The 25185-nt window shown below is 41.8% G+C and overlaps 1 protein-coding gene across 3 annotated transcripts in view; it reads left to right on the top strand.

The window, feature by feature from the left end:
- The window catches only part of ZNF608 (zinc finger protein 608), a 106599-nt gene extending 96732 nt beyond the window's left edge, over positions 1 to 9867 (top strand). For 2 of the 3 annotated variants that reach the window (XM_073344840.2, XM_073344838.2), the window contains exons 5-10: positions 96 to 2547; positions 4269 to 4686; positions 5226 to 5398; positions 6315 to 6468; positions 7731 to 7812; positions 8886 to 9867. In XM_073344840.2, coding sequence (XP_073200941.1) covers positions 96 to 2547; positions 4269 to 4686; positions 5226 to 5398; positions 6315 to 6468; positions 7731 to 7812; positions 8886 to 8892 — 3286 coding nt within the window. In that variant the 3' untranslated portion in view covers positions 8893 to 9867. Of the gene's footprint in view, positions 1 to 95; positions 2548 to 4268; positions 4687 to 5225; positions 5399 to 6314; positions 6469 to 7730; positions 7817 to 8885 lie in introns of those variants that run through there. The other variant, XM_073344841.2, reaches the window with a different exon arrangement.
- The last annotated feature ends 15318 nt before the right edge of the window (positions 9868 to 25185 follow it).

Below are 25185 nucleotides of genomic sequence, written 5' to 3'. Positions count from 1 at the left end.
TGATATTTGAAATATCAGTTCATGGTTGAAACAGCTGATGGTGTCTGGTGGTGATGTTTTAGTATCTGTTCTGACATCTGTTCTTCTTAACTTAGGTTTTGTGAATCGCCAACAAGTGACCTGGAAATGCGAGGAGGTCGGGGGAGAGGAAAGCGAGCAAGGTCTGCTGCAGCTGCACCTGGAAATGATGTTAGCTTTACAGAGTCAAGAGGACTGCAGAACAAGAACAGGGGTGGTGCCAATGGGAAGGGGAGGCGGGGCAGCCTTAATTCAAGTGGACGCAGGACACCCCCAAATTGTGCAGTGGAGGATGTCAAAGCTAGCCCCTCATCCACAAATAAGAGGAAAAATAAGCCTCCAATGGAGCTAGACTTGAACTCCAGTTCAGAGGACAATAAATCTGGAAAGCGCATTCGCACCAATTCTAGAAGCACTCCAACCACCCCACAGGGGAAACTTGAGACTACGTTTTTGGACCAAGGCTGCTCTTCTCCAGTATTGATTGATTGCCCTCACCCCAATTGCAACAAAAAGTACAAGCACATTAATGGACTGCGTTACCACCAGGCTCATGCACATTTAGATCCAGAAAACAAACTGGAGTTTGAGCCTGACAGCGAAGATAAAATTTCAGACTGTGAGGAAGCATTAAGTAATGTGGCACTTGAATGCAGTGAGCCAAGCACAAGTATATCAAGTTTTGATCAGCTAAAAGCACCAACATCTCCTTGCCCTCTTAATACCCCTGGGACACCCAAGGGGAAAAGAGAGTTGACCAATAATGGCCCAACTTCAATCATCAGTTCTAAAACTGGCAAAAATTCTGGTAAAAAGAAGGGCCCAAACAGTGAATTGAACACCCTTCCTGTAATTTCTAATATGGCAGCCTCACTGGACAATTGTTCAGTAGCAGATGGCAGTTTGGCCTCTGAAATGCCCAAACTGGAAGCTGAAGGATTAGTAGACAAGAAAAATTTGGGAGACAAAGACAGGGGCAAAAAAGCCAATACCTGCAAAGTGGATAAAAATCTGTCAAAACTTAAAACAGCTAGGCCCATTGCCCCAGCTCCAGCTCCTACTCCTCCCCAATTAATAGCTATACCCACTACAGCCTTTACAACCACCACTACAGGGACAATACCCGGATTGCCCTCACTCACAACTACTGTTGTTCAGGCTACACCAAAGAGCCCTCCGTTAAAACCTATTCAACCAAAGCCCACTATTATGGGAGAGCCAAGCACTGTAAACCCCGCTCTCACATCACTCAAAGACAAAAAGAAAAAGGAGAAGAGAAAGCTGAAGGACAAAGAAAGCAAAGAGTCTGGAAGTCCTAAAATGGATTCTAAGCTGGGAAAGCTAGAGGATTCAAAAGGGTCTGGGAAAGATTTATCTGGACATTTTTTAAAGGACCATCTCAACAAGAATGAAGTGTTAGCTAATGGACTGTCAGAGTCTCAAGAGAGCAGGATGGCAAGTATTAAAGCTGAAGCGGATAAGGTTTACACTTTCACAGACAATGCACCCAGCCCTTCTATAGGGAGTGCCTCCAGAATGGAATGCAGCACTTTGGTGAATGGACAATCTTCTCTGGCGCCACTGCATGTGTTGACACAAAATGGTGCAGATAGTGGAGCTGCTAAAACCAACAGCCCGGCTTACTCTGATATTTCTGATGCTGCGGACGATGGTGGTTCTGACAGCAGGTCAGAGGGCATGAGGTCAAAGGCCAGCTCTCCTTCAGATATTATTTCTAATAAGGAAAGTGTTGTAAAAGGACATTCTTCAATCACAGCACAATCATCACAAGTAAAAGAGTCCCATTCTCCCTATTACCATGGCTACGATCCTTATTATTCTCCAAGTTACATGCACTCTGGACAGGTCAGCACCCCTGCAGCTGGGAACAGCAGTACCTCACAGGGACTGAAGATCAAAAAGGAGGCTGAGGAAGAGGCTGAAAAGAAAGACAAGACAGAACCATCAGATTCCAAGAAAAATGATACCAATTCCACTAATTTACAGCCTCAGCACCAGTCAGTAATAACTCAGAGACATCCTGCACTTGCCCAGTCACTTTATTATGGACAGTATGCCTATGGGCTTTACATGGACCAAAAGTCCTTGATGGCCTCTAACCCTGCCTATAGGCAGCAGTATGAAAGATATTATGAGGACCAGAGACTGGCAGAGCAGAAAATGGCACAAACTGGGAGAGACTGTGAAAGGAAGAGTGAACCTCCACTGAAGGAACTAGGAAAGGATGACAACAAGCAGAAAAATATCCCCTCTGCTACTATCTCAAAGGCTCCTTCAGTTCCAGAGACAAGCAAAAATAACACTAAAATGGGGTCATCAGTCCCCAGCAAAGCTGAAGAGACAAGCAAATCACAGATTCTTTCCACTCACCAGCAGCAGCTTCAGTCTGATAGCTTCAAAGCCAAACAAATGGAAAACCATCAGCTTATAAAGGAGGCTGTGGAAATGAAATCTGTTATGGATTCAATGAAACAAACAGGAGTAGATCCTACCACAAGATTTAAACAGGTGAGGCCACTGGAACTTGAACACGGATAATCTTGAATTATTCTTAAGGTTTTACTGGCACGATTTTATTGTATTTTTCTATCTTACCTAAATGGCCAAACTCTGGCACCCTTTCTGACGTTGAGTAGTACCTTATTCCTTGAATAGATCTATTGCTTTCAGTGGGGCTTCTGAGAGAGAGGAAACTGAGCATGAGTAGAGGTGACAGAATCCAGGTTTAAGAAATTAGTTAGAAAATTTTTAATCTTAATTAAACAGAATTCATGGTTTCCATATAGAAACAAGTAGAATTAAAACTCTTAAATGTAAATTTAAGTCATTCTGCTTAGTGCAGCAGAGTGAAATTTCAAGAAATAAGCACTCTTCACTATGAATGAAGTGCAAAGTAGATTTAAAAAATGGCTTGGGGTTTTTTTTTTGGTTTTGTTTTGTTTTTTTGATGACAGCTGGCATTTACTAAAGAAGGGCAAGCAGGTTCTTTGATGCTCAACTCTTTATCCTAATCCGACGTGACCTTTTCAAAATCGGGGACATGGTTCCCTATCTGTCGTCAGTAAGCTCCTGACCTCTGCAGGCCCACACAATGGGTAAAATCCTGGCCCCACTGAAGCCAGTGATGGTTTTACCACTCTGGCTCCTCCTGGCCTTCTCACATTTTAGACAGCCTTCCAATACACACCCCTGCCAAGACATTTTACTGTTTCTTTGCTGTGATCCAGTGCTCCCACACTGAATATCCTCATGCTCTGGCATTTGGCACTAGATTGACTCCTAGATTTCATCTTCATAAGCCATCTTTCAAGGTAAGGCTGAGGGTCATGGAACTAGAAGGAAAGTGGGATGGTTCAAGTTTGGATAGGAGAAGATTTCCATGGACTATGATGAGTATCTGAACCAACGCTAATCCAGTTTACCTATTAGTATTTCTTATGCTGTGAACATTGACCATTAAAGTAAAGTAATAGTAATTAGCCCTTGTACATCTCATAAAAAATAATGTTCTTTTGTTATTCAGTAAAGATAGTGCTGTTTTAAGTAATCCTGTAGAGAAACCATGTACCCACTCTTTAGCATGTTTATAAACTGTTTTATAATAGTTAGACATATTCTACACACATTTCTCAAACCCTGACCTCAATCTCGGTGAACAGTGATTTTATAACTTTGCACATGTGAACAGTCCCACTTAATTGAATGGGACTGTAATGCGTAGAGTTACTCAAGTGTACAAATGTTGGCAGGATCAAGGCCAATATAAGCACCTTTCCAGCAAGATCCATTTTTCAGGTTCATCATTCCAGGTTATCTAAGTCCTTTGACGTAGCATTAGCAATGTTGTAGTTCACAGATGGGAAAATCTCTCTCTCTATGGCCATTAATCAAAATACATATATAGTATGATCACATAATGTTAACACCTAATATATATGTAATTCATGATTAAACTAGTCAAAGGCATGGAAAGGATATAAATAAAATAATTCAATCAGATTATGGTAGAAGTTTATTACATTGCTATTACATTGTAATATTGGCTGGAGTTTGAGCTTAAAAGTATAATGAACCTATAAGAAGCATGTCTGTCCTACAGTATACATAATCTGGGTGTGTTGTTAACACTTCTATAAAAAAAAGACCTCTACAGAAGTATGAGAAATATCAATAACTATCTTGTTTCACAGTGTGCATTTAGAACCAAATGTATTTCTCCCTCATATTAGGACGCAGATTCAAGAACATGGCATCATTATGTCTACCAGCCCAAATACCTTGATCAGCAAAAATCAGAAGAACTTGATCGGGAGAAAAAACTAAAAGAAGACAGCCCTAGAAAAACACCTAATAAGGAAGGTTCCATACCCAACCTCCCTGTCTCATTAACAAGCATTAAAGAGGAGCCGAAAGAGGTCAAGCGTTCTGATTCCCAGTCATTGGAGGAGAGCAAGATCAAAAACGATGATCGAAAGACTCCTGTAAATTGGAAGGACTCTCGGGGTGCTAGAGTGGCCGTTTCCTCACCAATGAGTCAGCATCAGTCCTATATACAGTACTTGCACGCTTATCCTTACCCACAGATGTATGATCCCAACCATCCTGCATACCGTGCAGTCTCTCCTGTTCTAATGCACAGCTATCCTGGTATGTGTTCTGTAACTGGCATTGTACACTAGTAAAGATTTACACACTAACAGTGGAGTAAAACCTACATTTTAATATTGGCTGTTAGCAGCTTCACGGATGACATTTGTTTTGCTTGTTCTTATGCTAGGGAAAGTTCTGCAGATTAAACTGATTTAATACAAGATGTTCCTTTTATGAACTGTCAGAGTTCCCAGTTACAGTTTCCACAACCCCTGACAGGCTGCTGTTGCTGTTAGACTGACGGATAGTTTATTGCCTATAAAAATATTCTAAGCACTTACTGTCAGAACCATTATAGTTACTATTCCTTTCACTTAAGAGGACCCATAAATGTCTGAAATGTCTGTAAGCTCAACCCTCTTTATAACCTCCATTCATCAGGGTGAATTAGCTGAAAAAATCGAAGAACAAAGATACAATTTTATAGTCACGTGATCCATTTTTGATGTAATCCCCTGTATAGGAATCTCTCCACCCCAATGTATAACCAAATGTAAAAACAGTAACTTGATGTGGCATTTATTGTTTATCTGCAGGGGCCTATCTCTCGCCAGGATTTCATTATCCTGTTTATGGGAAGATGTCAGGGAGAGAAGAGGCGGAGAAAGTCAATACCAGCCCTAGCATCAACGCAAAATCAACCACTGAATCTAAAGCACTGGATTTGCTCCAGCAGCATGCCAACCAGTACCGCAGCAAGTCCCCTGCTGTAAGGCTTCATCTGTTGTTATTGAACAGCAATACATCTGGGGTTGGGTAGGGAAAGGGCAGAGAACATCATCCAAACATGTGCATAGTCAAGCTATGACTATATTTTTAATATCTGCATCTAAATCCAAAGTAATTTAAAATCAGGGTGCTTCCCTGGCATATACTGGAAGTGACAAGTATAATAGGATTCTTGCTAATATACTTCCTAATATAAGTAGCAGATTTATATGGAAATCCAGATTCATAGATAGCTCTTGGTACATGGTACGCTTTATTAAAGTTTACCAAGAAGATCCTGTTTGAAAACAGATAATGAGATTAAAAAGTTGAACTACGGGATTTGGTAATATCCCTTCAATATATTTGCTGCGGAGCTGTTATCTTCTGAATAGCAAATTACTAAAATCCTGTTTTGGAGACTTGCATGTCAGAGTAAACCGTGTTATTTTGCCTTCAGATAAGTCAGTAAAGTTGTAATTGATGAAAGATAGTTTTGAAATAGCTCTCCTGCTCCTGAGAGTTGGTTCAGTCCCCAGTGCAAATGAAAGAAGTCCAAGGACTGATTTACACCGGCTGCCACCAGCTCAAATAGGCTGTTAGAGCAGCCAGGAATCAGCTGGGCATAAGGGAGCCTATAGGCCACCTCCTCCTGCAGAATTGGTGGGAGAAGAGGTGATTTGTGGCTGCTGTGTGATGCCTGAGGATCCCTTTATCCTGAGAGTATGGCTACACCAGCCTTAGGGCAGCTTTCTATTCTGGGGAGCAAAGCAAATCCGCTCCAGTTTACTGGAGAATCAGATCTCATAGTTCGTGTTTAAATGTCCATTGCTAGATACCCAGAGTGAGTGTATTGGTTGTGATATTCTCAATTTAAAAAATATTATATACATTTTCTTTTACCTTTTTATTGTCAGCCTGTGGAAAAATCTACAGCTGAGCGTGAGCGGGAAGCAGAGAGGGAGCGAGATCGTCACTCCCCCTTTAGCCAGCGGCACCTTCATACACACCACCACACACACGTTGGAATGGGCTACCCACTTATACCTGGGCAATATGACCCATTTCAAGGTGAGCTGTGGCTTCTGACTGTAGGATCGATGTGTCTTTTAAAGTCATTTAATTGATGTTGCAAGTGTGATGTGAAGCTATTTTAATAGAAACCCGTGTTTTACGGAAACCAGAAAAAATAGTTTACATCTAGGGAGAAGGTTTGAAAACACTCAGCAAGGACTAAGCTGGTAACACCAAATGACACTATAGCTACAGCTTCATGCTTGAGTAATACTGTTTTAGAACTCAACCACTGATTGCCAGTAAATTATTAAAATTTTACTTGTCAGCTAGGATATCATTCACATGAGTATTTTCAACGATAATAAAAACTGACACTAACTGATTAGAAAGACCCAAAGGAGGTAAAAAAATAAACTTTTTTACACAATTAGTCTTGTGTAAACAATGGAGAGAGCATGGCAAAGAGAAAAGCTTTTAATTTTGAACAAATTTTATGTACAAGAGAGACCCTGCAGTCAACCTTGAGATTTTCACAGCTACAGCTTCTCAATAGCACATGATCTGTTTTTATTTAGGTGAATTCAGCACGTATTGTTGCAGTCAAGGAAAAAGAAGCACAATAAGAGATGCATGAAAGATCATTCATTCTCTCTTGATTTACCCCAGGTTTTCTTCCTTTTCTGACACTGTTCTAGCAGAATTAAGATTTCCTCCCCTGCAGTGAAGTACACACTAGTACAGTTTGTAGCTAAAATGACATTAATTCATTGTGTTCTCTCAGTGCCTTAGAGTCATTTTCCTATGCAAAAGTCTTGAATATTTCTAAATTGGATTCAGTGATTCCATACGCCTTATGGGATGCATTATGCTCATTCAGTGGGAGAAATTTAAAATGAGAAGTTACTACGGAAGTATTGTATTCCAAGCAGCTAGCATGTCGTTTCTTTAATTCACTGTGACTTTTGATTCTTGTTGTTTCCTGGTACCCATTATTTCAACTGAGCTTCCTATTCAGGAATTCATACAAACCGTTTAGCACCATGCAGTGCAGTGCTTGGAAAGAAATACAATAAGGTAGAATGCCATATTTTCTTGTAAAATGCCTATTAAGGAGAATTCAGTACATTATATTAAGGCAAATTGGTCAGACCAGGCAAATTGTCTTACCTCTCTTACCTGAAATATTTGATGTATGCATCCTGCAAAAAGTGATTGGCTGCTATTTATGGTTTTTGAACTGACGACAATACTTATCTTCCTGAACACCATAAAATCCAAAAGTATATCCACAGTCTTCTGTTTCTTCTTTCCTTCAGGGTTGACCTCTGCTGCCCTTGTTGCCACTCAGCAGGTGGCTGCTCAGGCATCTGCATCTGGTATGTTTCCTGCACAAAGAAGGTAAATATCTTGTAACCCTTGAATTATACTTACATAGACATCTTAATAGGGAGGGAGGAAGCAAATTATAGGTTTCTAAGACTGGAGATCTGCATCCTTATAGACAGCAGCTTTTATTGAGAAGGGAGGGGGGTTTTTTGGTTAATTGTAGCTCTATTCTTCCGAACAAGACACTTGTCGTTGACCCTCATACTATAATCATAATGTAGATAATTAATCAATGAAATAGACTGCTTCTTCTCTGAGATTTTCAGAGAATATCCTTTACCTCTTGGTACTATTAAAGTAAAACAAGTTATTATGAAGTATATAATTAGGATTCAAAATATTTTCATAAAAGGCAAGCAAGGGATTCATTTTGGAGTAGATCCATCTAAAGTTGAGTAAACTTCTGCTCTTATGTATAAGTACAAGTCTATCTGGCTTCCTGATTTGCAGATACTTTTATTGGAAATAAAATATTTTTAGAAGGTACATTAAAGATTATATTATTTTAAAGTTACCTAAGAATCAAATGTAAACGGTTTACTTGCTTTTAAATAGAATTTACTTTTCAACCTCTAAAGGAAATGAAAACCTGATATATAATAAAAATTCTGTCTTAAGTGAAAAGCTCAACTCTGCCTTAACAATGGAGTATCCACAAACACTTCCAGAATAAATCTTACGCACTAAAATTACCAATTTTCATGACTTTATCACAAGTGCCGTGATATATGGTGTTTTTCTTAAAGTCCCAGCTCCCCAGAGGCAGTGATTACATGAGAATCTCACCTTTCATTTGAATAAAAAGCAAGTTTTTAGCACTCAGTGTTGTAGAGACAAGCCTGAGCACATGACCCAAGTGCACCCTAAAGGTTCAGAAACTAGAAGAGACACAAACTATTCCTTTCCCCCTCTCAATTTTATTATTTTTAAAAAATCTCATGATTTGGAGCAGGGGGCTAGGTTTGGCAATACTAATTACATGTGTTTAGTTTCACAGTTTTTGTGCATTTCAAGAGTTCAGAGTTAAATGATGGAAAAGGATATCCTACTAAAACCTCTTTTTTCTTTCTTTCTTTTTTTTTTAGAGAATGAGGAGTTTGGAAATGTACATTGTCATGTGACTGGATCACATGAGGAAGCGCTTTATTACAGACATCAGTTCCATGGTGTTAATTTGAAATGCCTTAATGGCAGGCAAAAACCAGTCATTTCGTTTTTGTAAATTGCAGATTTTATCACAGAGTAACAAATGTTGCTGTAATTAGACTTCTGTTTTTATATATATATATATATATGCGCGTATATATATATATAAATATATATATATTCTTTACTTTTTTTTGTATCGGTAACCAGGCTCGCACACTGGGTCTGCTGCTAAGTTGCAAACCACACAATAAAGGAAAAATGTATTTGTCATGTTTAGAAAAATGTTAACCACAAAAGGCCGGTTTTTTTTTTTTTTTTTTGCTTTTTGCTTTTTAATTGTAAATAAATAATATTATGTATCAGTGTGCCTGAACCTTGCATACCCTTCTAATATTGCCCACAAGCCCTCAGAGAGGCTAACTGTGATGATGACACTTTGGTACAATTTAGATGTCTATTTGGTGGCTCCTGTTAAGATGCATCAGTGTAAAATGTTACTGTACTCACTGTTTCATTGTAATTGTGTATTGTGAAAAATATACATTTGGAAGGCATGGGGTTGCCAGTACCACAAAAACTGTGTTGTACATAATGTATAGATTTTAAATGGGGAAATAATGAGTATCTGTGAATAATGAAATGTCTTTTTTTTTTATAATCTTGAATGGCAAATAACCCAATAGCCTGCATACCAGAAGACATCTGTGATTGTTCTATTACTTGAATAGTCCTGCAGTCTTTTTTTTAATGTTTACAATTATCCAGTTTTAGAAGAGAGACTTTAATGCCATTGCCTGGTTACTTGTTTTATGCTGTAATCTAGTTTATTTTATGTAAAATGTATATTGAATGCTTTCATTTTTATACCTGCCTTAAATAATTTGGCAATCAGAATAAAAAAAAAAAGTTGTTTTTGTACTTTTTGGCGTCTGTCTCACTTTGCTTTCCTCTGCCCAGCTCAGAGAGAGATTGTGTCCTAGTTACCAACAGGTATGTTTGACAGACTCTGGAGGCACTATACAGTTGTTAGTGTCCCCAGAAGGACTTTTGGCTTGGTTCCCAGGCAGCACTCACCAGTTTGGCAGCTAAGCTATCCTTGAATAAGGTGAAGCATGAATCCACACTCTCCATGCCCAGCCTGTTCCATTTTCTCCTTGCCCTTTCTTCCTTTTGGGCACATAGGGCCTGAGCCAAAACTGCAGTTAAAGGAGGTCTTTCCATCTACCTCAGTAGGCTTTGGATCAGGTCCCTAGTACCCATGAGTGATCTTTCTGATATTTACACCTCTAATACCTTCAGCTGAGAAATGACTGGCTGTGTGCACTAGAAATGCTAACCAAACTTTGCCCTGGATTTAACCTGTGCAGCCTTACGTTGTGGAGTTGATTGTGTGTACCTGTGGACAGAACTAGGCCACCTTTATTTTAAATATTCCTACCCATACTACCCAAGAACATGTTGTTGCGTTAACAAGAAACAATGAGCTTAAAGCACTGGGCTTAAATTGCAGCAAGGGAAGTTTAGGTTGGACATTAGGGAAAACTTCCTAACTGTCAGAGTGGTTAAGCATGGGAGTAAATTGCCTAGGAAGGTTGTGGAATCTCTATCACTGGAGATATTTAAGAGCAGGTTAGACAAACATCGGTCAGGAATGGTCTAAATAATACTTAGTCCTGCCATGAATTCAGGGGACTGGACAAGATGACCTCTCGAGGTCCCTTCCAGTTCTATGATCCTATGGTTGTCCGATAGTTTTGTTCCACTGCAGTAAGTAGAGTACAAAATGATAATAAAATTAATGCATGAAAGAAACAGATGGTTAGCCAGGTTATTTCGGGTGTCAACTTTATCCTTGATTGTGTACCACTGACATTCCTCAGCAAATACAGGGGTGTTTGAACTCTCATTCTCTATTCTGATGACAACTTGCACTGCCAGAGGTCAGAGCTTGTATATGAAGTGGGTACCGTTTTTCTTGCTTAGTGGATACTAAATGCACAAGGGTGAATTAAAGATTCCCAACAGACAAGCATACTTGAATTTGTTATATTACTTTGATGAATCTGCCATTAATGTTGCTATAATTTGAGCATTGGCCTGCTAAACCTAGGGTTGTGAGTTCAATCCTTGAGGGGGCCATTTAGGGATCTGGGGCAAAAATTGGGGATTGATCCTGCTTTGAGCAGGGGGTTGGACTAGATGACCTCCTGAGGTCCCTTCCAACTCTGATATTATATATATATATAATTGTTTTACTTTTATGGACATAAAATCAGCCCCCTTAGTGGCTAGTAATAAGGTTTATTGATTTTACTATACATTATTCATCTCTGGGTTGCTCTTATCATCTAGTCTTGAACACATGTGGGAAGCTTGTAGTGCTGACACAGTTCAAATTAACTTAATCAAGAAATGGGGAAAAAAGGATGTATTCCTTGGGGAGGTGGGGTGTCCTTCAAATACAGAATTCTTGACCACTTAGATAAGTGTTGTATTACTTCTACATTAAAATTTCAATTGGTTTTGTATTGAAATGTGCCATTGATTTGCAGCCTTCGCCTTTAACACTTCCACAGCAAAACAGACCTCATATTCACACTATTGGTGATTCTGATTTAGTGTGGCTTAAGAATGAGTGTCCGTAAGTAACCAGAATGAATTACTCTGATTGATATGGGGTAAGCAGCCATTTAAAAGATGATTAATGACAGGGTTTCATTACAGTCTTTAGGCTGTAAGAGAGGCTAGCAGCCAAAGCCATTCATTTTTTTTCCCTCCACTGACGATTAATCTGTTCTTCCTTCTCTGTGGCTTTCCTTTGGCTTTAACACTTTGAGGGACAAACATCTTTGCAATTGTGAACCGCTAGAAGGAGTACACCATGGCTGACCTCTTCCAAAGCCAGGAAGTGGCCATGCTGCCAAGCATCAACAGTCAGGCACGATATACACTTCTGCCTCAGCTATGTGAAGGCTGAGACTCCAAAAAATCAATGAAGAGAGGAGACAATGTGGGGGAAACTCTCACCAGCCCAGGACCTGTCTGAATACAAGAAAAGTTGGGCCTCCCTGCTAAGCCATCTCCTCACTGGGGGCTTTATCTCTCAGGCTAGGTCTACACAGCAAAGAAACCCACCCGGCTGGCCTGTGCCAGCCGACTTGGGCTAAGGGGCTATTTAATTGCAGTGTAGACTTCTGGGCTCAGGCTGGAGCCTGGGCTCTAGGACTCTGCAAGGTAGGAGGGTCCCAGAGCCTGGGCTGCAGCCTGGGCCCAGAAGTCTACACAGCAATGAAACAGCCCTGCAGTCCGAGCCCTGTGAGCCAGTCTAACGTGACTCCCCTGATGCTGCAGAGTGGCATTTCAGGGGTGTGGTGACAGACACAAGGATAGTCCTGCCCTAGTTGCCGCTAGTGAAATGTATCTCGCTCTGCTCACTCCAGCAGCAACAAGCACCTGCTCCATTCCATCTCTTCTCCAGGGTGACTAATGTACCCAGAAGTAGGTGCTGCCTTTGCTCTTCAATATGATTTTCATCCCAGTACATTCTTGGGCCTGACAACCCCTTCATGAGACCTGAAACCTGTGGAGGGAGTAAAGCAATAAGCGACGGCTTCCCAGTTTGTTTCTTCGTGCTCCCAGGTGCTCTGTGGGAGAGTCCACAAAGGCACAGAGAATCCCAGAAGAGGCGCTATTAGTATCACTACAGGTATACTGACAATTTCAACATCTAACTTTAGTTCTGTTGTCCTTCAGCCTTTCTATCTATCTGTTGAAGGACCATAGACCTCCCTACCTTCTACACCTCCAGAACACCTCTCATCTGTCTCCTGTTTGAGGTCCTACTGTCATCTCAAAATCAACACTTAAAAAAATGGATATGAGAGACCAGATTCCCTTCTTTCATCTGGTCCCTTTTTTGCTAGTCCCACCAGTACAAAGGGACTGTAAAGCCAGCAGAACCAATTTATTGGGAATTCTGCATGGTATCGGGGAACCCTTAGAACTAGTAGAGCTGGTTCTATGCCAGTCCCTCCAGGTACTTGATATAGTGGTTTGGTTGGAGATAGGCCTGGAGAATCACTACTCTGGAAATTCCTAGGTGGCCCCTGGGGACCAGAGCCAGCCAGTATAGATTAGGGCAACCCTGAATCTGTGTTTAAAATATGTTAGGGATGGGAATGGCATAGTACTAGACCCACGATTGGGGAGCAGCACAGACCTCTTTTATGGCTCCCTACTTCAGGTGCACCCAATGGAAAATGGGAGTAGCAGAGAATGTAACTGCATTGCCTTCATTATTCCTCTCTTTCCTGTCTTTTGTCTATTACTACTGATGTCTACTGCATTTCATCTCCCTGACTGAAAATCTCAGTGTCCTCTTCACCATTTTTTTTCTCTTCTCTCCTACTCCAATCTCCAGACAATAAGTCCTCCAGCTTTTTCCTCTTTAATATCTACCAAAACCCACTCTTTTCTCACTATCCTCACTGCTAAAACTGTATGTATATGCTTGGTTATTTCTCCCTTTGATTACTTCACCTTTCTCCTTTCTGGCCTCTCCTATCGTTACCTTTGCTTTCCAAACTATCCATAACTTCCTCTTCTGCCACACTGACCACACCTCTCCCATATTTTTTCATTGATTTCCTGTCATCTGCATCAAATTCAAGTTTCCTGTCATCTTCAGGACTCTAGAGTTTTTCAACCAGGCATAAATTTCCCCCAATTCCCCTTCTCTCTCTCTCTCTCTCTCTCTCTCCTCTCTCTACTATGTCTTATCATGTTGCTCTACCCATCTCTTGTTTTCATTGCAATCTTGGCTCTACAGCTTTTATTCCAATGGCCTATATGCCTGAACCAGTTTCCTGTTAACTGGCCACTAAGTCCCCTCTCTTGCCTTCAAAACACCTCTCTTCCAGGATTCCATCTTCCTTGGTCTCCTCACTCTCCTTTCCCTGCACAGTTGTTCTGTATCATACACTGTGTGTATTTGTCTTTAGGCTCAGATCTTTGGGACAGGGAACACATCTCACTTTATGTTTATGTAGCACTCTGCGCATTTATTGCTCTATATGAATGATTTTTAAAATAACTCATGCTTTTATCTTTTCACTAGATAACACAATATGCTTATGAGTATTTTAAATAGAACAATTACTAACTACTTCTTTATGAGGCCTCGATACTTCCAAAAAAAAAAAAAAAGCTAAAAGGCTTGTTGAATCTGTCTTGTCCCCTTCAAAACTTGGGAAGAAATCACTTCTGTACTGGAATTTTAAAGGAGTTTCATTTAGTCTTTGTTTTCTTAGCCAGAATTGGAGATTTAGTCATGATTTATTGATTTGTGATCCGTCTTTCTTTAGTTTTTACAAAAAGATGGCTGTTCTCAATTTGCCCCAAATTCATCCCTTGGTAAACTCAGAATTCTGTATTAACTAATCTGACGCAATAACTCTTAACTACATTTTCCCTATACCTGATAACTTCTCTTTGGATAGGTCAGCATTTGCTAGATTCCTCAAAATTTCACTCAAATGCACAACCTGAACTCCTACCTTGGATTTCCAGAAGTATTAATAACACACACTATACTTTTCAAGTAAAAGATGTGTTGGTAAGGCATTGTATCTTGCTGAGATAAGAATTATGGTTGTGCAGCTGCACATGATCTGGAAGAATTGTTTGAATGCTGAGGGTTGTTGTATAGTGGAATCGAATGGAAATATATTGTAGATTGGAGGAGAATCTGGGTATATAGGCAGTCCTCGGACTTTCAACACAATTGATTCCTGAAAATTGTGTCTTAAGTTGAAATGTCATAACGTGATTTTCCCATAGAAACAATGTCGGATCGAGCATCATAAAGTCGAAACCGACATTGGAAAGTCAAAACAGGATGTCAGTTTATAAACGTCATAAGTACCATTTGTCATAACTCGAACATCGTAAAATTGAGGACTGCCTGTATTTAGATAGCATGATGTCTCGGTGGCAAAGCATATGAACTGAGGTTGGATTGGATGTTAATGCAGCCTTGACTATATTTCTTTGATTTTAGTGTCTCCATTGCTAGGAAATGCACTAGACAGCCATAATTCTAAGTTAACATAGTTTTTGTTTGTTTGTTTGTTGGAGCCTTTCTATATTTCTGTTACTTGTTAACCAGCAACCTAAGATGACTGCATCAGACAGCAGAGAAATACGACTCTAGTAAGTACAATAAACTATCTGTGTTAGTTTAACATAGAGAAGGTCTATGTACAGTATTTCATTGTACTTTGTCTTCATCCTTTTTCGTTTTCTTTCACTATAGGAAATGAAAAATATTGCAGATATGTATTTTCACTAAGCTTTAGGAAAATGGGGTACCCTATTGTCTGTTCATGCACTAATCGCTCATTCCAACTTTGGACCATTCCCTTGGTTCACTTTGCAACTCTCATTGGCCCCAGTGAGAACAGGGAATGACCCCTTTTTGTGCATACAATGTTTACAAGTTGAATCTGCTTCATTATGGAAAAACTGCAAAGATAGTGAATTTTTCACTTTCTTATCTGAGTCTTTAAGGACCATTGATGCACACAGAAAGCCATTAATATGTGCCGTGATTGGATGCTAGACCCCATTAAAATCCTCATGATGGTTGTTAGTATGCTAAATTATTCTTTCAACATCAGTGGCAACTCTGAAACTTCTTAGATGTTCTGATACATTAGCAAACTTTAGGATTTAGCAAATATAATTATTACTTACAGACTCAGAAAACTTATTTCCACCATAATACCATATAAATGTGCATTGGGGACTTTCAGAAGTAGTTTTTATTAAGGTGAATGAACCTTTAGGCACGGAGCTAATACGTGCAGTTCTATATCAGTGGAGTCATATATGTAGTCCTTTCAACACCATTTCCAAGCATTTTGAATGATATAACATTGTACCTTAATTATATGATTTCCATTATTTGAGTTTGCTGATGCTAGAATAGCGCTTATTTATTGCTTTCAGTGTAGTGTTACAATATTTGTTTATGAAACTGAATGGCATAGCAATTCCAGTTAAACATAACCATGAGGAAAGGAAGACTCTCTGAAAGCCAATTTAAATCCAGGGGGGGAGGGGAGAGTTTTAAAAATTGTTTTTGTGAAATATACAGTAAGTGATTTCTGCTTTTCTTTTTTGATTTGTGAGCAGGGTTGTATGGATTCTTTTAGCATGGGTCTATTTTCAGGCTACCTTTCTAATAGAAGGATGTATATATTGCTAAGCTCTATAAATTCACTGCAGGTTATGTTCTTCAGCAACACACTTATTTTCTTGAGTAGCATTAGCTAAGTGTAAAGGGGGGAAAGTGATTTTGTCTTTATGTACTTTAAATAAAACTCTGCTTGGATAATAAACATGAAGTGCTGTATAAAAACGTCCTGGAATTCTCTGGTTGAAAAATCTGCCAAACTGTTAAGGAGCTGCTGTGTGAATTCTGAGTTTTCTGCTTATTTTCAGCCTCTTATTAGTATGATACTGTATGTAAGTGTCTAGATCAAACTGTGGTCCGTGAGCTCCGTTCAGGTGGTCCGCTGATAGTTCCCTATAAGGTGCGCACCTGGGCGGCTGCACACGAGAGAATGAAAGGCCACACACCTAATTAGTGGAGCCGCACAGGAGGGGCTCCACTAATTAGGTGCCTGGACCCTGGAGAAGACGCACATGTAAGGTGAGGTGGTAGCCTTGAGGCGAATAGGGGGTAGGTGGGAGGGAGAAGTGGGGTGAGAAGAGGGGGTGGGGGAATTTGGGATGTGCAGGGCTGCAGCGGCCAGAGAAAGAGGTGATTTTTCCCAGCTCCAGGGCTGCAGCTGCTGGGGAGAGACAGCCCTCCTTCCCAGCCCTCCTTCCCAGCCTCAACAGGGGGGCTACCACGGCAGCGGAGAGAGGGCACATCCATGGCGTTGGAAAGGTAAGACTACTGATATTAAAATATGAGCTGTGTGCTTTTATTTGTAGAACAAATACAGTTAATTACGTTTTTTTATATATCTATATATAGTGCTTTTATCCAAAGTGCGTTATAATATAGTTAGCTAACGGTACAAACAACATTTGGAAAGATCATTAAGTGGTCCGCCGAGATCCTCAGCAATTTTCAAGTGGTCCAAGAAAATTTTCAAGTGGTCTAGATACTATCGTTTGCTTGGATTTGATGGTTAGCATGCCCAGCTACAAAAAGATCATCTTACTAAGGGTAGAAGTAACTTTTGGGGCCAAATTTCCTTTTTGTATGGACGACTGAAAATCAGAGAAGTTTTGTAATTGACTTTCATGGGAGCTGGATCATGCTCTGTGGGCTCAGTTGTGCCTTTTAGGTACTGGATCACACTAGGTGCATCGTGAAACCTCACTGCTCTAGGGGCAGCTCGCTAAGAGAATACAACATACTGGTTAACCTGCTTCTTGACCAGCTGGTTGTAGGGGCTTGGCCTTACCTCCTCCCTGCTCCCTTTTGCGTGCTTTGTTTCTCAGGATGCAGTAGGATATAGCAGATCCTGGGTTCGGGGCGGGGGCGTGGAAGCAGGGATTGTGCTGTACTTATTCATTGCACAGGGGTGGAGGAGGGAGACCTTTTGTATCCTTGCCTTGCCTGTCTCTGCTGCAGCTGAGCCTAAATGAGTAAATCTTTAAGTAATGCTGGGCCATATCATGCCATTGATTTTTAAACAGAACTCCCCAATGAAAAGATTGCTTAGCAATCAATGCTGTGATGGCCTCTCCCCTCCATTTATTGTAACATATTAATTTAATGCTTATTCTTGCCTCCAGTTTCTGCTCTGCTAATTCAGAATCATCCCACTTCAATATGAGTTGCCTAGTTCTAGGGTTTTCTTTATCAGAGACAGGTATTTGTTCGCTGGACCCTCAGCTTGTGTAAATGGCCGTAGCTCCATTTATGTCAGCTAAGGACCTAATCCAATGTTTGGAGTAGTGATTCATTGCTCCAAAGGGTAAGGAAGGTTCAGCAGGAGTTAACATAATCAGTTGGAAGTCACTGAAAATAATAAGTCAAACTCTGCTGTTCATTATAGTAATAAAAATTCCTTTAAGAAAGGTGGGATTACACTGGTGTAACTAAGGGCTGGTCTACACTAAAGCTGTAAATAGACCTATATTACGCTACTTCAGTTACTTAGGGTTGACTTGTCGCAGTGTCTACACCACACTGTTTCGACATGAGATGCTCTCCTGCCAACTTACCTTACGCTTCTCGGAGAGCTGGAGTACAGAAGTTGACAGGAGATTGCTCTACCATCAACTTAGCAGGTCTTCATCATACCCGCTAAATCGACACTGTTGCATCCATTGCAGCAGTGACAATTTAGCTGTAAGTGTAGACATGCCCTTAGATATGAATTTGGCTCACTGAACTAAGCTAATCAGTGCTATTAATAGACTTTTAGTGTGCACATGTGAACAAAACAAGGGAGATAAAGTTGGACCATTAGCTGAAAATCTGGCTTTTGACTCCTAAATCCCCCAGAGTTCAGGACATTCTGATCCATAATTTTGGATGAGCCTATTATAGACATAGGTAACTTTGCGCCCAGTTTGACACAATTAAATATTTTACAGGTAAAATTGGATAACGTGGATGCAGCTGATACAGACGCAAATTTTGCAGGTGCCATTCAGGCAAGCATATATGCAAATTTAGCCTTACATGTTTGTTCTGGGGCTCCATAATGTAAAGCGCCTTCCAATTAAAATGGCTCACATATTCCCTGGTGTTTCAGTCGTGCATATTGCAAATGTATTTCGCTGTGGGATTTAGGTGTCTTTGTTACATATACACACAGATAAAGGGAGAGACTGCATTTAAGAAAATCTACAGCTATATTTTAAAAAAAAACTTTCGGTTGCCAACAAGCAATGATGAATTTCTCTACTGTTTAATAATAAGCTAGTTAAGATACAAAAGAGAACAAAGAATTATTTTCAAAAGCCATTGGTAGTTACAACATAATGGTTTCATTATCTAAAGTTCATTCACAACAAGGACAAAAAAACATCCCTCTTGTGTACACTGAAGTGCTTTTCGTTTTTGAAAAAAAATCAATACCATATTCACACTAATGTTTGCTTGCATAAAATATTGACCGAAGTCACACTGGGTTTTACATAAAGACTTGAAAGCAATCTTGATTGTCTGAAAGGTTCTAATTGTTTTTTTTTTCCCATCCTGAAAGAGTAATGAAAGGACAACTTAAAAAAGCAGAATTACATAGTTATTTTATAACTGGCACTAACAAATTTCACCCATTACCATGTCTATTCTGTAAGCAATGAACGTGTGGCTCCCAATTAATCTAGTGTACCTCCAGGCAAGGTCTAAATCAGCTGTATACAGCTAAAGCAATTTGCACACAGCTACAAGCAAATTGGAAAATAAGTGTTTCCCACTACTGCCTATCTTTTCAAGCCAAATACACAATCAGTATTCTGACAGCAGCGTTTTATCATGTTCTTTGCAGCTATCAATTTTAATTATAACAATTATTGATTAGTTGGGAAAGTGAATAATCTAATGATCAGATGAGGTTGGTGAGGCTGCGGGGATCTTTTTTACTTTTATGCAGAGGTCCATTCAATGTTAAGAAATATCAGCCAGAGAACATAACTGTATCACACCGCTGAGCTTACATAGCTGTAATTGAGGCTGTGCCAGTGGATTTTACACTGAACTGCTCTTTTTAGGATTTTAAAATTGTGCTGCAAAAATCTAATATAAACTGAATCATGGCATATAAGGGATCAATCCAGAAATTTAGGCCCACATTTTCAAACATATGCACTTAAAGCTATGCACCTACATTCATTTTAAAGCACCTAAATAAGTGACCTGCTACACAAGTGATGCTGAACACTCACAGCTCCCCATTGACATGGGCTATTTTGTTAATTTATCTAATTTTAGGCACAAGCTATTTGTTCTTCTGGTTTGATCCCTCAGTCAAAACAGAGAGGAAAGAAATATCCAACCCTTGCTTGAAAGTGCATGGGCATAAGAGAGTTACTTCAATTCAATTTAATAAGCAAGATATAACAAAACCTTCTAATTAGAGCTGGCACTCAGCCATCAAGTTTGCATCTAAACTTTTCCAAAGTCTGGTTCCAACCCTTTGGTCTACCCCATCTCTGCCATCCTCTTTGCCATGTTGCTGAAGATCTCTTTTTTACACTTTCATTTTGGTTTGAGCTATTCAAAATATTGAGCTGATGTTACTGTAACATAAAGAAGATGTTCAAGGATACTGTAAACTGTCTGCTTCTGCTAAGGCTGAAGATATTAGCATGACCATGAGAACCTCTCCGACATCTCCTCCTTCACAGCCATAACCTTGGATTTAGATTCTAATGCTCAATCCCATGATGTGCCCAGCACCTTCTGCAAGGTAAGGAGTTTCCAGCTCCAGCTGAAGTCAACAGAAACTGAGGAGACATTTTGCAGGCTCCGAGAGCACTCAGCAGGATCAGATTCTTGGTTATCAAATTAACCATTTTGATTGATGTTGAATGTAAGGCAATGTAATTGATAGATGTGATAAACAGCATTTCAGATACAGCTACAAATACGGGGTATACAACTTTGGAGCTGGTGCACTGCATGGCAGCTCAGAAGCTATGGCAGGCTACTACATCAAAGAGGTTAGCCCCATCAGTAAAGAAGAAGAATATATTTTCAAAGAAAAGCACAAGGTTTTAGTCATACAACTCCCACTGATTTGGATAAGAGTTTGGCAACTAATAATCTGCTTATAAAGTGTAAAGGAATACATCCTTAAATTAGGCAAAATGCCACCCCTACTTAATCAGGAGCAGAAAAATATGCTTACAGCTTCTGACCTTGCAATGAAAAAAACAAAAGAAAAGAGATCAGACATGAAAAAATCTGAAGATACACACATATACCACGAATGTGCTTAATACATGCACATATACTTTTAAGAGCAAAATTAACATCTAATAACAACAAATATTAATAGAAACCATATCTTGTTTTATATATACAGTAGAACCTCAGAGTTATGAACACCAGCGCTATGAACTGACCAGGAAACCATTTACCTCATTTGGAACTGGATGTACACAATCAGACAGCATCAGAGACAAAAAGAAAAAAGAAAATTGAATACAGTAGTGTTAAACATAAACATAAAAAGGAAAGTGGCATTTTTCTTCTGCATACTAAAGTTTAAAAGCTGTATTAAGTACATGAACATTTCAGAGTTATGAACAACCTCCATTCCCGAGGTGTTCATAACACTGAGGTTCTACTGTATATATAAGATCACGTAATGATTATATATATAATCAGAATAATGGGACTGGAATAGACCTTGAGAGGTCATCTAGTTCAGCCCCCTGAACTCACGGCAGGACTAAGTATTATCTAGACCAGCCCTAAAAGGTGTTTGTCTAACCTGCTCTTAACAATCTCCAATGATGGTGATTTCACAACCTCCTTAGGCAATTTATTCCAGTTCTTAACCACTCTGACAGTTAGGAAGTTTTTCCTAATGTCCAACTGAATCCCCCTTTGCTGCAATTTAAGCTCATTGCTTCTTGTCCTATCCTCCAAGGTTAACAAGAACAATGTACCTCCCTCCTCCTTATAACAACTTTTTATATACTTGAAAACTGTTCTCATGTCCCCTCTCAGTCTTCTCTTTTCCAGACTAAACAAATCCAATTTTTTTCAGTCTTCCCTCATAGGTCATGTTTTCTAGACCTTTAATCATTTTTGTTGCTCTTCTTTGAACTTTCTCTAATTTTTCCACATCTTTCCTGAAATGTGGCGCTCAGAACTGGACACAGTACTCCAGCTGAAGCCTAATCAGTGCAGAGTGGAGTGGAAGAATTCCTTCTTGTGTCTACTATCAGGAATGATCAAGTTGCAAATTTTCTAGACCGGTGATCAGCGCAGGGAGTGGATTCAGTGGATCAAGGCTGAGTACAAGAAAACCAGAACCACACCTCAGGCAGCTTCCCGACATTGTGCTCATTTTATGAGGAATTTGACCAAGTTCTGGGCACTGTGCTGAGCACGAAGCCAATGGCGGTGCATGATAACCTGGTCAGTCAGGCTGGTGACCTGCTGGCCCCATAATCCAGCAGCAGATGCCAAGTGAGGTGCCAAATGAAGTGACAGTTGTTTAAAGGGGTCCCAGAGGACACTTTGGAGCAGCCACAGAAGAAACACATCCTGGGGCCATACTCTGAGGAGCTGTTTGATGCCTCCCTAAGGAACAACCCACCATGGAGCCTGGTAAGTTTCTGACTCCATTTTAGTGTTTTTTGATATAGTAATGGGTGAGAGTCCTCCTCTGTGAACCAATGCAAAAATTATTAAAAGCCCCGACTAGCAGCATTTATCCGCTAATGCCAGATTGTATGCCAGCGACTTGACTTCCTCCTGCATCATGTGGAGTTCAAAATGCCAACCAGGAAATGCAAACAGTAAAAATTGCCTTGAAAGTGAATTTTGAGTGTAAAGGTGCAGATTTTTCTAGGGCCATTCTTGTTTCTTAAAAATAATAACCTTATATTGCCATGCCTGTAAATATGCCACTCTGTAGCCACTCAGTGGTCTATTGGGATGCCTGGAAACAGCAAACTGTGGGGTGGGGGAAGGTGGAAATGTGTGTTGTTTACAAATCTAGTTCATTTCTATTAAAGATAATCAGTGATGAGCTGCCAAAATCTTAACAACCGATTCCCTATAAAAAGTTCTGGTTTAAGGGATGTGCCACAATATGTATTTTTTGTACCAGTAGGGTTACCATATGTCCGTATTTTCCCGGGAGGAATTTTTAAAATTTAAAATTTAAAAATTCCTCCCAGACGACGATTTAAGAACCAAAAAGCCTGACCTATCCAGGAAAATACGGATGTATGTTAACCCTGCCTAAAGTTCTTTTTTAAAAAGATGGGCCTGAACTAGAAATGAGCTCCGTTTCACATGTGTGGGTCCCCGCCACTCCCTGGGGGTGTGCTAGGGTGACCAGATGTCCCGATTTTATAGGGACAGTCCCGATTTTGGGGTCTTTTTCTTATATAGGCTCCTATTACCCCCCACCCCCGTCCTGATTTTTCACACTTGCTGTCTGGTCACCTTAGGGTGTGCACATTTGTGGGTCCCAGCTGCTCCCTGCCCCCCTCATTGAAGCAGGTGTGCAGGGTTACTGCCCTGGGAACTGCAGGGCACCAGTGGACGTGGGGCCAGCTGCAGACAGGGGCATGGGGCATGGCTAGCTGGAGGCAGGGGGTGTGGGGCTGGCTGGAGGCAGGGCGGGGGGCTGCGGTAGAGGTTGGCTGGAGACGGGGTGTGTGGGGCTGGCTAGCTTCGGGCAGGGGGGTGCGGCAGGGGCTGGCGGGAGACAGGGCAGGGGGTGCGTGTGGCAGGAGTTGGCTGGAGACAGGGCAGGGAGTGCGGCAGGGGCTGGTTGCAGGCAGGACGTGCAGGGGTAGCTGGAGACAGGGGCTGGCTGCGGGCAGGGAGCGAGGGGCTGGCTGGAGGCAGGGGCTGGCTGCGGGCAGGGGGTGCCGGGGTGGCTGGAGACAGGGGCTGGCTGCGGGCAGGGAGTGCAGGGCTGGCTGGAGGCAGGAGGTGCAGGGGTGGCTGGAGGCAGGGGCTGGCTGCAGGCAGGGGGTGCAGGGGTGGCTGGAGACAGGGGCTGGCTGCTGGCAGAGAGTGCGGAGGTGGCTGGAGACAGGGGCTGGCTGCGGGCAGGGGATGCGGGGCTGGCTGGAGTCAGGGGCTGGCTGCAGGCAGAGGGTGCAGGGGTGGCTGGAGGCAGGGGCTGGTGCGGGCAGGGCAGGGGGTGCGGCAGGGACTGGCTGCAGGCAGGGGGTGCGGGGGTGGCTGGAGGCAGGGGCTGGTGCAGGCAGGGCAGGGGGTGTGGCAGGGCCTGGCTGGAGACAGGGGCTGGCTGCAGGCAAGGGGTGCGGGGGTGGCTGGAGGCAGGGGCTGGCTGTGGGCAGGGAGTGTGGGGGTGGCTGGAAGCAGGGGCTGGTGCGGGCAGGGGAGGGGGTGTGGGGGTGGCTGGAGGCAAGGGCTGGTGCGGGGGTGGCTGGAGGCAGGGGCTGGTGCGGGAAGGGCAGGGGGTGCGGCAGGGCCTGGCTGGAGGCAGGGGCTGGCTGCGGGCAGGGTGGTGGGTGCTCACAGGGAGAGCGGCTCGGAGCAGCCCGAGGAGCAGGACGCAGCCCAGGCCCAGCAGAGCAGCCGGGGACCCACCAGGCAGCAGCAGGAGCCCCAGGGCCAGGGGTTGGGGGAGCAGCTGCAGCAACAGGGCTCATGCCCAGGGCCAGGTGGCAGCCCACATGGCTCCCACAGTGCAGCGCCCCCGGCGGCCAGAGGAGGAATTACATCACTTCCCAGCTAGAGCCCATCAAAGCCTCAGTGCCCCCTGCAGGGAAGCGGGTTAACAACCGGTTCTAAAATTTAACAACCGGTTCGTGCAAACTGATGCGAACCGGTTCCAGCTCACCACTGGAGGTAATCCATGTAGTCCAAAGGTGACAACAACGTTCGTCCCAAATACAACTGGGCTTTGAAATTGTGCTGGAGGGGGCAGAGGAGGAGGAAAGCTGTGGAGTTCTGAGTGTTTGCATGCAGCCATAACGGTCTAAGCCACGAGGCGGCTAATGTACCATTCTGTTGATTCGGGGAAGGGCGTATTTTCCAGGGCCACGTCGGTAGCTGACAGGTCCATTCCACTTATAGATGTGCTGTTCAGTAGCTACACATTTGAATACTTTGGTTGCATACACTGTTGGTTTCCCACCGTCAGTTTGGAATAACATCTGCCTTTGCCAGTGAGGCATCCTTTGTTATGTCCTCCAAAATGTGGAAGTCCTGAAATGTTAGAAAAAAGTTTTTGTAGCACAGCCACTGATGACACTTTCCCACCCACGTACTTCTGCACTTTTTAGAAATAAAAAAACAGCTTTGAATTTTTAACTTACCATTGTCTCTGCATTGCTTTCGCTTCAGTTAATCAGGGTTTGTCCAGGTAGCTTCTATGGACTGAAGCATCCCTTTCACATATACTGAAGTATAATTTTATGCCCTTGAAATTCCACAAGGATTTTTTCTGTGCTCCTGCAATGAGCTATTTGAGACAATAGCAGTCTGTGGCCCATCCTATTCCAGGCCCCTCAGCCTCTACAGCCTGCAGCACCCCCACA

Source organism: Lepidochelys kempii, chromosome 5 (assembly GCF_965140285.1).
Source record: "Lepidochelys kempii isolate rLepKem1 chromosome 5, rLepKem1.hap1, whole genome shotgun sequence".
Taxonomy (NCBI): Eukaryota; Metazoa; Chordata; order Testudines; family Cheloniidae; genus Lepidochelys; species Lepidochelys kempii.
This window is presented reverse-complemented; position numbering and strand designations above follow the sequence as displayed.